Genomic DNA, 13,375 nt, shown 5'->3' on the forward strand with positions numbered 1-13,375 from the left:
CTTTTCATTTTTCTGACCCAGATGCAGAACTTTACACATCTTTATTAAATTGCATCTTGTTCTCATTTGTCCATTTTTCCATTGTGTTCAGATCTCGTTGAACTCTGTCTCTATCTTCTGGAGTATTTCCCAGTCCTCCCAATTTGGTGTCATCTGTAAACATGATCAGTAGTCCCTCCACCCTCTCATCTAGATCATTAATAAATATATTAAAAAGTAGCGGACCGAGCCCTGAGCCCTGAGGTACCCCGCTACTCACCTCCCTCCAGTCTGATGAAACACCATTGACAACAACTCTTTGAATGCGGTTCTGTAACCAATTCCCTATCCACCTAACTATCTGAAAATCCAGATTGCAGTCCTTCAATTTATCCATCAGATCATGGGGAACCTTATCCAAAGCTTTACTAAAATCCAAGTAAACGACAGCAACCGAATTTCCACGATCCAGCAAACATGTCACTTGGTCAAAAAAGGTTGGTCTGACAGGACCTGTTGGAGACAAATCCATGCTGAAATCCTTGGATCACCAAATTGTCCTCCAGATGTTTGCAGATCGCCCCCTTTAATATCTGCTCCATTATCTTCCCCACAACAGAGGTCAGACTCACTGGTCTGTAGTTTTCCGGGTCATCCTTCCTCCCTTTTTTGAAGATCGGAATAACGTTTGCTTCCAGTCCTCCGGGACATCTCCAGTCCTTAAAGAGGTCCTGAAGATAATGGACAAGGGCTGGACAAGTTCTCTGGAATGTTCTTTCAGCACTCTCGGGTGCATTTCATCCGGCCCAGGGGATTTGAACTCATTCAGTGCAGTTAAATGCCTCTCAACAACCTCTCTGTCCAAGTCAACCTGCCACCCTGACACTATCTTTTGGCTACTGCCATCTCTAGATGTGCCGAAACCCTTTGACCCGAAACCCTTTCCCTGTGGGAAAAAACAGATGTAAAATAGGCGCTGAGCCTTTCTGGTTTCTCTGCATCCTCCATTAGAGTTTGTCCATCCGCACCCAACAGTGGGCCTATTGCCTCCTTTACTTTACGTTTGCTCCTCACATAAGTGAAAAATCTTTTCTTGTTACAATGGGCTTCCCTGGCCAATCTTAGCTCACTCTCAGCTTTGGCCTTTCTGATGATTGATCTACAGTGCCTAGTAACCTGTAGGTACTCTTCTTTAGAGCTCTGTCCTTCTCTCCATTTCCTGAACATTTTCCTTTTCTTTCTTAGTTCCTCTTGAAGTTCTCTGTTCATCCAAATAGGCTTCTTAGAGCTCCTGCAGTGTTTTTGTCTTTCTGGGATAGTCATTGATTGAGTATGCAATAGCTCTTGTTTGAGTAGCGCCCACCCTTCACATGCTCCCTTCCTTTCCAGCATTCTCATCCATGGTATGACACTCATCATGTCTCTGCATTTATTAAAGTTTGCCCTATGAAAATCCAACATCCGCATCTGGTTACAAGCTTCCTTGCCTCCCCATCTCAAAAGGAATTCTATGAGGACATGGTCACTTCCCCCTAGGGTCCCCACCACCTTTACCTCATCCACCAACTCTTGCCTGTTGGCCTTCAAGTATTTAAAAGGCTGCCATGTGGAGGATGGAGCAGAGTTGCTCTCTTGTCCTGGAGGGACGGACCAGAATCAATGGGATGAAAGCCATGCAAAAGAAATTCCGTCTAAGCATCCGGAAGAAGTTCCTGACAGTTAGAGCGGTTTCTCAGTGGAACAGGCTTCCTCGGAAGGTGGTAGGTTTTCCATCTTTGGAGATTTTTAAACAGAGGCTGGATGGAGAGGCTCTGAGTAGGTTCAAGGAGGTGGCAGGTTACAGTGGTTTAGCAATAGGGCTGTGAGTGTCCTGGATAGTGGAGGGGGTTGGACTAGATGACCCATGAGGTCCCTTCCAACTCTATTCTATAATTCCAACTCTATTCTATGATTCTATATCCAGGAGTGGATATAAGTTGCAATATTTGAAAAATCACCATCAGTAAGTGGTGATTTGCATTTTGCAAATTAACTTCCTGCTCCAAAGCAGTCTTCCCTGATTGGACAGGGCACCAGTTCAAAGATTTCCTGGTTCCATATTGCAAGGCTTCCCTCCCTGTTTTAAAGTGACTGTGCTGCAGAAGCCCACAATTCTCTTAGCAGAGATTTGCCTCATTCTCTGAGAGGCTGCTACTGGCTCAGGAGTAAAATGAGAAGGAATAAAGCACTAATGCCCGCTGGAGTTTGCCCCGTTCAGGAAAGTGCAGAAGTCTTTCTGTTTCAATTTGGGGGGAAGGAGAAAGACCCAGGTTCAAATCGATCTGAATTCAGCAGGATCGACAGTGGGAAAAAAAAGTAAGTGCAGAATCAGTCCTGGTTATAAAGATCTTTAATGGTAAGGTTGAGTCCCCCCTCCTCTATGGAGCTGAAGTGTGGGGCTGGAAGGAGGATATTATAAAGAATATTGAAATTGTACAAAATCTATTTATTAGATGGATATTAGCACTCCCTATTATAGTGGTTCTCAACCTGGGGGTCGGGACCCCTTTGGGGTCAAACAACCCTTTCACAGGGGTCGCAGCAGGGCAAGCAGCTTGGCTGGGGGGGGCGTCATCCACACAACAGCCTTGTGGGGTAGATCGAGATAGAGCATTTGTCTGTCTGGAGCAGTGGAAAAGAGCAAAATTGGCATGGTGGGACAAGAGTCAGAACTAAACTGAGAACTCTGGGGAAAAACCAATTTATATAAAATAATGAACAATGGATCTTCATGCCATTGGTCAGTTTTGGTTTAATTTCTGTAAAAGAACGCTTGCATAACTTTATAGGTGGGGGCCACCACAACATGAGGAACTGTATTAAAGGGTCGCAACATTAGCAAGGTTAGGAACCACTGCTCTAAGGGATCCCCATTGGCCTTGAGAGCAGAACTTGGCATTCCATCTAGGGTTGTGCCCTGTCCAGGTCCTGGATTGTCCTGTGTCCAGATTGGCCCGCTGACCCGGACAGCACCTGGACACCACCTGGACAGGGTGGACCTCCGGGACCCGGACAGGGCCTACATGTCTCTTTCAACAATATAAGAGCCACTTATGGTAAGGATGTGGTCAATTAGTTGTGGAAGATTTACCACATATTCTTGAATGTCCTTTGTACTCACACTTTAAGTCTAAGTTTATAGATGGGGCTATATGTGGCTTAAAACTTACCTCCACTTCGGATAAGTTGAAATTTTCAGATACTGATTTTAGCATCTCCTACAGAATGTCTTCCTTTGCTTTGGCAGTGAAAAAAACATAAGGGACAGTATTACTCTCTCTAACTTAAGGTGGTTTTTAGCCATTTAAAATAAATTTGGCAAAAGATCTCAATTTAGATATAATTTTTTACTTAGGTATCTTGTATATTGTATATATCCCTTTTTTGGTGTGTTAAATGTTTATTGAAAAGTATTTTATTTTTGTGTGTTTCAGATTTGTGGTCATATGCAGTAAAGTTTACATATGCATAAAAATTAAAAATAAACAGCCAAAACAACCACTCCTTTACCTACACTCTAGCTTGAGTAGGAAACTGAGAGGAAGAAGGGAGAAACACTAAAACTTAAGCTGCAGAGAGGCGATAGAAGCTACATCATAGAGATAAAAAGAAACCCAAGAAGGAAATAGAGGAGTAGAAAAGAAAATAGGGAGGATAAATCTAAAAACGAAAAAAAGAATAAAGTGGAAATTGGAAGCCTCTAAGCAAAGACAACCTATGGATCAATGAGGCTCACCAGGGACTATACTGTTAAAAACGCAGACCCCACCCTGTGCGTACTTTTCTGGATACAAACATGCCCCCAGCTTGCACACCAGTTCGTTCTTGCTGCTTCTTCTTCTCTCTTGAACATCTACGTGTCGGAAGGTAGCTATTTAACTTTTTCTGACCCAAAATATTCATCCTCTTTCACACAATGGCAACCCTTTTTCTTTAGTCTTGTATGCTTGTGTAGTTTAAATAGTGTGAAATAGTTAAATGGTGTTTTTTTCAATAAAAATTCTTTTGTTTTATTTTAAAAGTCTGCCTCTGATTTTTCTTATTTTTCTTGTTCCCCTTCTTGTTTAGCACATCTCCTAGAATCGCCAGGTCCCTAATCAGATATTCAGGCAATAAGATTACTTTCAGTGTGATTTGGTTAGTCTCATATTTGCATTTATTTCCTTAGTTTTGTAACACACTGCAGTGTTCAGGTTCAGCGTTTTCTAGTCTGCTGAATTGAGATTGTATTCAAATAAATAAAGAAAATTTCCTTTTAAAGATCTCAGGCAGTGGTCAGTTCTCTGACTGGGCTACCGACAGTTAATTGGCCAAGAAGAAGGGTAATGTGAAGGGTTATTAGAATCATAGAATCATAGAGTTGGAAGGGAACATACAGGCCATCTAGTCCAACCCCCTGCTCTACGCAGGATCAAACCTAAGCATCCTAAAGCATCCAAGAAAAGTGTGTATCCAACCTTTGCTTGAAGGCTGCCAGTGAGGGGGAGCTCACCACCTCCTTAGGCAGCCTATTCCACTGCTGAACTACTCTGACTGTGAAAAATTTTTCCTGATATCTAGCCTATATCGTTGTACTTGTAGTTTAAACCCATTACTGTGTGTCCTCTCCTCTGCAGCCAACGGAAACAGCGTCCTGCCCTCCTCCAAGTGACACCCTTTCAAATACTTAAAGAGGACTATCATGTCCCCTCTCAACCTCCTTTTCTCCAGGCTGAACATTTCCAAGTCCCTCAACCTATCTTCAGAGGGCTTGGTCCCTTGGCCCCAGATCATCTTCGTCGCTCTCCTCTGTACCCTTTCAATTTTATCTACATCCTTCTTGAAGTGAGGCCTGCAGAACTGCACACACTACTCCAGGTGTGGTCTGACCAGTGCCGTATACAATGGGACTATGATATCTTGTGATTTTGATGTGAAGCCCCTGTTGATACAGGCCCAAAATGGCATTTGACTTTTTTACCGCTGTATCACACTGCCTGCTCATGTTTAGTTTACAATCCACAAGTACCCCAAGGTCTTGTTCACACACAGTGTTACCTAGAAGCATATCCCCCATCCAGTAGGCATGCTTTTCATTTTTCTGATCCAGATGCAGAACTTTACACTTATCTTTATTAAATTGCATCTTGTTCTCATTTGCCCATTTTTCCATTGTGTTCAGATCTCATTGAACTCTGTCTCTATCTTCCGGAGTATTTGCCAGTCCTCCCAATTTGGTGTCATCTGCAAACTTGATGAGTAGTCCCTCCACCCGCTCATCTAGATCATTAATAAAAATGTTAAAAAGTACCGGGCCAAGCACCGAGCCCTGAGGTACCCCACTACTCACCTCCCTCCAGTCTGATGAAACACCATTGACAACAACTCTTTCAGTGCGGTTCTCTAACCAATTCCCTATCCACCTAACTATCTGAAAATCCAGATTGCAGTCCTTCAACTTATATATCAGAACATCATGCTTTACAGAACAAAAGCTTTACTAAAATCCAAGTAAACAACATCAACCGAATTTCCACAATCCAGCAAACTTGTCACTTGGTCAAAAAAGGAAACCAGGTTGGTCTGACAGGACCTCTTGGAGACAAATCCATGCTCACTTCCTTGGATCACCAAATTGTCCTCCAGATGTTTGCAGATCGCTCCCGGTAATATCTGCTCCATATCTGCTCCATCTTCCCCACAACTGAGGTCAGACTCACTGGTCTGTAGTTTCCCGGGTCATCCTTCCTCCCTTTTTTGAAGATCGGAATAACGTTTGCTCTCTTCCAGCCCTCCGGAACATCTCCAGTCCTTAAAGAGGACCCGAAGATGATGGACAAGGGCTGTGCAAGTTCTCAGGAAAGTTCTTTGAGCACTCTCGGGTGCATTTCATCCGGCCCAGGTCATTTGAACTCATCCAGTGCATCTATTTCTAGAAATTTGCTGTGGGCCAAATTAGAAAGCACATCCATTGACAGACGTCTACCTTTCTTAATTAAAACCTTATACAAAAACACAGCTATTAGAGTTAAGTGTACTCCCCAGGGTCATCTAACTAATATAATTAACTCTGGAAAGGGAGTTAAGCAGGGCTGTATCTTAGCCCCTTTCCTTTTCAATTTCTTTATAAATGATATTGGCCACTCTCTGAAGAAACCAAATTTCCACCCACCAAAAGTTGGGGAAAGACACATCTCACTTTTATTATACGCTGATGACTTAGCCATATTTGCCAGAACCCCTCTAGGACTGAGAAGAGCCTTAAGAGCGCTAAACTCCTACTGTCAATTGAATATCCTGGTAATTAACCATGATAAGACCAAGATCATGGTATGTGGTAAGAGACCTAAATCTCATATCTGGAGACTAAATGGCACCCTAATAGAACAAGTCCAACAGTACAAATATCTTGGTGTTATTTTCCAGGCAACCTATTCAAGATCTGCCCATATTAATAACATCTCTTTAAATGCACAGAAAAGTGCAGGTGCAATTAAAAAATTCTTCTGGCAGCAAAAATTCTTCTGGCCGCTACATCCCAGCAGCTATTAACATCTTCAAGGCTAAAGCTCATGCTCGGCTAACATATGGGGCTCCAATTAGTATAGCAGGCAGATTGGGCAGTCTAGAAAAGATCCAGTCTAAATTTCTGAGGGCAATTCTGGCTAACAACATCTCAAACGTAGCAGTTAGGATTGAGACAGGTATGGTCAACGTTCAGTCCAGGCTTTGGATTGCTACCTTTACATTCTGGCTAAAACTACTTTTCCAACAGCAAGGTCTTGCAAGTCTAATAGTGATTGACACATTCGTCGCACCTTGGCAGATCGCACTCACTAAAAAGTTGTGCTACTATGGTCTCTCATATCAATTGTTTTTGTCTATGGGTTATGACAAGGCTATAGATCTTGTTAAGACAAGAGTGATAGAAGTAGAGAGGCAACATGATCTCAACAATATTCAGGACCCACTCTTTAGGAAAGATCTCCTAAACAGGAACACCCAGATGCAATATCTAAGAAAAGTGGTAAATCCTGAGCACAGGAGATCCTTTACCCTCCTTCGTCACAATGCCCTGCCCCCTGCTTACATGAGTGGGAAATTTGATGGACTCCCTCTCAAGGATCGACTCTGTATCTGCAATGAGGGTCAAGTAGAGAACACAGAACACATCTTATTTGAGTGCAAGCTGTATAATCATATTCGCACAGGTGCATTAGGTGGCCTTGAGAGAACTGGCCCCAGCAGGATACTCCGTTCTTCACCAATCCCGGACAAACAAGAGAGGAGGGGGGGCAATCTTGGTCCGGGAGGCTCTCTCCTACAAGGCTCTCCCGAGGCCGGAAATCGGTGGGGTGGAGTGTGTCGGTATTGAGGTGGGCTCGGTCGAGAGCTTGGCTATCTTGCTAGTATATCGTCCGCCCAAGGCTCCGCCAGATGCCCTGCCCCGCCTGCTGGAGGCGGCGGCCACCTGGGCGTTGCAGTTCCCCAGGCTTCTAATCCTGGGTGACTTCAACGTCCACGCGGACGCGCCCTCTTCAGGACTTGGCGAGGACCTGGTGTCATCCATGGCGACACTGGGGCTCTCGCAATTTGTTGCTGGGCCCACCCATTATGCCGGCCACACGCTTGACTTGATTTTTGGCTCCGGGATAGAGGTGGATCTGGATACAGCTTTGGCTGTGCCGTGGTCAGACCACTATGCCCTGCGGGCCCGGCTCGAGATGCCACCCCCTCCCCAGTTGGGCGGCGGGCGTATTTTTGCCCGCCCGCAGAGACTCATGGGTCCGCTCGGTTTCCAGAATGCTCTGCGGGACCCAATGCCTCCTGGCGACTCACTTGCGGCCATGGTGGGGGACTGGCAGTCCCGCCTGACGGCCGCCATAGATGAGATCGCCCCTAAACGTCCTCTCTGCCCTCGACTCAAACGGGCCCCCTGGTACACGGGGGTGCTCCGGGAGAAGAAGAGGGAAGTGAGACGACTGGAGCGAGTGTGGCGGAAGACTCGTGACGAGGCTACAAGAACATCTTATCGCACGCTTATGAGGGCGTATGAGATGGCGGTGAAAGTGGCTAAACGTGAGTTTTTTGCCACGGAAATCGCGTCCGCAAGCTCTCGCCCGGCCCAATTATTCAGGATAGTTAGATCACTTACCGCCCTTGAGGGGCGCCAAAACACCAGACAATTGGAAATCGGCTGTGAGGCATTTGCGAGCTATTTTGCGGATAAAGTCTTGTCACTCCGCCGCGACCTTCCCGCCACAATTAATACAGTGAATGAACTGGAGACCTGTTGGCCGCCATTGGTAGTGAGGTTTGATGGCTTCAGGCGGCTCTCTTCTTCTGAAGTGGACAAGTTGCTAGGTTCGGTCAGGGCGACCACCTGCCCCCTCGACCCCTGTCCTTCTTGGCTCCTCAAGGGAGGTGGCCAGAAGATAGGGGGCCAGCTCAGAGACATCATCAACTCCTCCCTGAGTACGGGAGAGTTTCCTGAGCGGCTCAAGGAGGCGGTGGGCCACCCTCTCCTGAAGAAACCATCGCTGGACCCGCTGGACCCTGTTAACTACCGCCCAGTGTCGCATTTAGCGTTCCTGGGCAAGGTGGTAGAGAGGGCGGCAGCGGACCAGCTCCTGGCATTCTTGGAGGAAACTTCAGCACTTGATCCATATCAGTCTGGCTTCCGTCCTGGCCACGGGGTGGAGACGGTTTTGGTCGCTCTGCTGGATGACCTCCGTCGCCAGCTGGATAGAGGCGGGTCAGCCGTGTTGGTCCTTTTAGACCTATCGGCGGCCTTTGACATCGTGGACCACGAACTGTTGGTCCATTGCCTGGCCGGTACAGGGATACGGGGCACAGCCTTGTGCTGGATACGCTCCTTCCTCCAGAACCGGTCCCAGAGGGTTGCTGTGGGGGATGAGCTCTCGCGGCCCTATAGACTCCCTTGCGGGGTCCCTCAGGGTGCGGTCCTCTCCCCCACATTGTTTAACATCTTTATGCGCCCTCTGGCCCAGCTGGTACGGAGCTTTGGGCTGGGTTGCCATCAGTACGCTGATGACACCCAGCTCTATCTCCTAATGGACGGTCACCCGAACTCCCCCCCGGAACCATTTGCCAGATGTTTGGAAGCGGTGACAGAATGGTTCGAACAGAGTCGCCTGAAACTCAACCCCTCCAAGACGGAGGTCCTGTGGCTGGGGGGAAGGGGGCGGGAACAGGTAACGCGTTTACCCACCCTAGCAGGGGTGCAACTTACCATCGTGCCCCAAGCTAGGAATTTGGGTGTGACCATTGATGCCTCCCTGACTATGGAGGCTCAGGTCAAGAGAGTAGCGGGCCAGGCATTTTTCTACCTTCGCCAGGCCCGGCTACTAGCGCCCTACCTGTCCTCTGACCACTTGGCCACAGTGATCCATGCGACAGTCACCTCCAGAATAGATTTCTGTAACTCGCTCTACGCAGGCCTACCCTTGTCCCTGATCCAGAAACTACAGCTGGTACAAAATGCAGCTGCCAGGGTCCTCACTGGAACATCTTGGAGGGCCCACATCCAGCCGGTGCTGAGGCAGCTGCATTGGCTGCCAATTGCTGCCCGGATCTGGTTCAAGGTTTTGGTTTTAACCTTCAAGGCCATACGCGGGTTGGGACCCACATACCTGAGGGACCGCCTACCGCTCTATGTCCCCCGCAGGGCCTTACGCTCTGCGGGTGAGAACCTGTTGGTCATTCCCAGCCCGAAGGAAGCGCGCCTAGCCTCGACCAGGGCCAGGGCTTTTTCAGTCCTGGCCCCTACCTGGTCGAATGAGCTCCCGGGTGATCTGCGGGCCCTGCGGGATTTGTCAGCTTTCCGCAGGGCCTGTAAAACGGAGCTCTTCCACCAGGTCTATGGTTGAGCCTGGGGTCAGCAAATCAGGGACATCGCTCCCCCCCTAGGAGTTGGAGTGTACGCTACTCCCCTATCCTTTCCTCTTCACCTCTTAATAATTGGGGGAGGGATGGGATTTTTAGCTGCCATGTTAGTTAGTAGATTGATATTTTAATGGGAATTTTAATGGGATTAGTTGTTGTGACCCGCCTCGAGCCTATCGGGAGAGGCGGGAAATAAATCTAATAATAATAATAATAAAAAAAAATGCTTATAGAATGCCCTCACGACCTGAGAAAGCATCGCCTGCAACTATTGCTATCAGATACAGATAATTTGTTAACTAGCAAAGTAGCAAAATTTGCGTGGCTAGCTTTGAGAATTAGGAAAGAATGGGTCACTCATGTATAGCCATAACAGGTCCACAGAACTTCTTATGTTTTTTGGTTAGTAGATGTATCGCACGCCTCTTAATCTTGTCTTTTGTTTTATATTTTAACAGCTTTATTAGTTTTATTGCTTTTATGACTCATTTTATCCGTGTAAAATAGTCAACGGCAGTTAATGCTTCTAAATATTGGCTTTTATGGTGGAGAAGTTTTAAGTTTTATTGTTGATGCATTTTTAACCTTTTAATGTATTACCTTCCCTTTACAAACTGCTATTGTATAGTAGTGTTTCTAAAATGTTGGTCTAAATGACCATAAATAAATAAATAAATGAAAAATGAATGATTGATCTACAGTGCCTAGTAACCTGTAGGTACTCTTCTGTAGAGCTCTGTCCTTCCCTCCATTTCCTGAACATTTTCCTTTTCTTTCTTAGTTCCTCTTAAAGTTCTCTGTTCATCCAAATAGGCTTCTTAGAGCTCCTGCAGTGTTTTCGTCTTTTTGGGATAGTCATGGATTGAGCATGCAATAGCTCTTGTTTGAGTAGCGCCCACCCTTCACATGCTCCCTTCCCTTCCAGCATTCTTGTCCATGGTATGACACTCATCATGTCTCTGAGTTTATTAAAGTTTGCCCTACGAAAATACAACATCCGCGTCTGGCTACAAGCTTCCTTGGCTCCCCATCTCAAAAGGAATTCTATGAGGACATGGTCACTTCCCCCTAGGGTCCCCACCTCCTTCACCTCATCCACAAACTCTTGCCTGTTGGTCAGTATTAAGTCCAGTATGGCTGAACCTCTTGTGGGTTCCTCTACCATTTGATAAATGAAATTGTCAGCCAGGCAGGTCAGAAAATTACTACTCACCAATGCATACACAGAGCTCCTATCTGTGCCTCAACCTACAGATGGTGAAATTACTGAAGGAAAGAACAAAAGGGGAAGGCTGGGGGAAGGAAAAGCCCTCTCATGCATGCAGACCCCCACCATTTCAGGTAGAAAGATAGTAGGAAGGAAGGGAGGGACATTGAATTCTCACTACTTGGAGGGGTGGCACAGTGCATTCCCCCGCCCCCAGAAAACACACAAAGACACCCACAAAACCCAGGTTCTCTCAGTGCAGGGAAGGTCAATGCAGCCCACCTACCTCTCCTCTGTCTTTGGAGAGCAATTGCCCACAGGACAGGAAATCTTCATATCTGGCAAAGGGAACTACAGGCTCTGGAAGCTCCCGGAGGTACAGCTTCAGGACAGATGCAACTGTGTGGACATCAGGATTCCTGCAAGGAGACAAGGAAGGAAAAGAGGCAGGTCAGCCCCAGCAGAAACCTTTCCAGGGGAGGACTGCAAACTTCAAGGGCATTTCCGCACATCGGTAAAAATAGTGTTACGCCAGCTGAATGGCGTAGCACTAAATATTATTATGCCTCCCAGCCACTTCTCACCTTTTCTGCTGTCTTTTCACACTTCTCGCCCTCCACAAACACTGTTGGAAATGGCAGAAGATAGCAACACGCTTTATACGCAACTCTCTTCCGCCTGTCAATCAAGCCAGGCAGCCAATCCCCTTTCTCCATGTTTTTAAGGTCCCGTGAGGCCCACTAATTTTTTAAATTCATACTTCTCCATTTAAATGCCTATGTATAGATGCATAGTGCTTTTTCAATGCCCCCCCCTTATGGAATCACGAGTCTTTAGATACTTTAAAACATTAATCTTAGATAATTTTAAACATTAAGATTGGCCAGGGAAGGCCACTTTAACAAGAAAAGATTTTTCAGTTATGTGAGGAGCAAACGTAAAGTAAAGGATGCAATAGGCCCACTGTTGGGTGCGGATGGACAAACTCTAATGGAGGATGCAGAGAAACCAGAAAGGCTCAGCGCCTATTTTACCTGGTTTTCCTTTTTTGACCAAGTAACAGATTTGCTGGATCATGGAAATTCGGTTGATGTCCTTCACTTGGATTTTAGTAAAGCTAAAGGTTCCCCATGATGTTCTGATGGATAAACTGAAGGACTGCAATCTGGATTTTCAGATAGTTAGGTGGATAGGGAATTGGTTAGAGAACCGCACTCAAAGAGTTGTTGTCAATGGTGTTTCATCAGACTGGAGGGAGGTGAGTAGTGGGGTACCTCAGGGCTCGGTGCTCGGTCTGGTACTTTTTAACATATTTATTAATGATCTAGATGAGGGGGTGGAGGGACTATTCATCAAGTTTGCAGATGACAACAAATTGGGAGGACTGGCAAATACACCAGAAGATAGAGACAGAGTTCAACGAGATCTGAGCAGAATAGAAAAATGGGCAAATGAGAACAAGATGCAATTTAATAAACATAAGTGTAAAGTTCTGCATCTGGGTCAGAAAAATGAAAAGCATGCCTACAGGATGGGGGATACACTTCTAGGTAACACTGTGTGTAAACAAGACCTTGGGGTACTTGTGGATTGTAAACTAAACATGAGCAGGCAGTGTGATGCAGCGGTAGAAAAGGCAAATGTCATTTTGGGCTGTATCAACAGGGGCATCACATCAAAATCACAAAAGGTCATAGTCCCATTGTATACGGCACTGGTCAGACCACACCTGGAGTACTGTGTGCAGTTCTGCAGGCCTCACTACAAGAAGGACATAGATAAAATTGAAAGGGTACAGAGGAGAGCGACGAGGATGATCTGGAGCCAAGGGACCAAGCCCTATGAAGATAGGTTGAGGGACTTGGGAATGTTCAGGGCCATTTCGCACGGCTTCAAAATAGCACAATGGTTGCTAATTGGAAACGCTACTAATTTGCCATAACCCACGACGTCGTAGACAATCTGCAACAATCCTGAAACCGACCCGCAAAAAGCGCTTCGTTGTAGCGCTTTCGGGGGAATCCAGAAAAGTGGATTCACCCTCCGGATAGCGATACACTCCTGCAACCAATCTGCAACAGTAGCGCTAAAGACCTGTGCGTTACCATTGTTGCTGGTTCTTCAAAGTCCCTCCCCCTGGCTCTCTCCTCCAAACTTCCGGCGAAGCGATCGCCATTTTTTTTTCTCCGAGCGAGCGGGGATAAACGTACCAGCGAGCCTCTTTCTGTTTAGAGGCTTCCCTGGCTTCAGTCCTTCACCTTTAGT

At 46.4% G+C, this 13,375-nt stretch overlaps 1 protein-coding gene across 1 annotated transcript in view; it reads right to left on the reverse strand.

The window, feature by feature from the left end:
- ARHGAP22 (Rho GTPase activating protein 22) overlaps positions 1-13,375 on the reverse strand; it is a 109,994-nt gene that overhangs the window by 18,290 nt on the left and 78,329 nt on the right. Inside the window, exon 6 of the mRNA XM_077350969.1 lies at positions 11,397-11,529. Within this exon, the coding sequence (XP_077207084.1) occupies positions 11,397-11,529 (133 nt within the window). The remainder of the gene's footprint in view (positions 1-11,396; positions 11,530-13,375) is intronic.

This window comes from Paroedura picta, chromosome 8, assembly GCF_049243985.1.
Source record: "Paroedura picta isolate Pp20150507F chromosome 8, Ppicta_v3.0, whole genome shotgun sequence".
NCBI lineage: Eukaryota > Metazoa > Chordata > Lepidosauria > Squamata > Gekkonidae > Paroedura > Paroedura picta.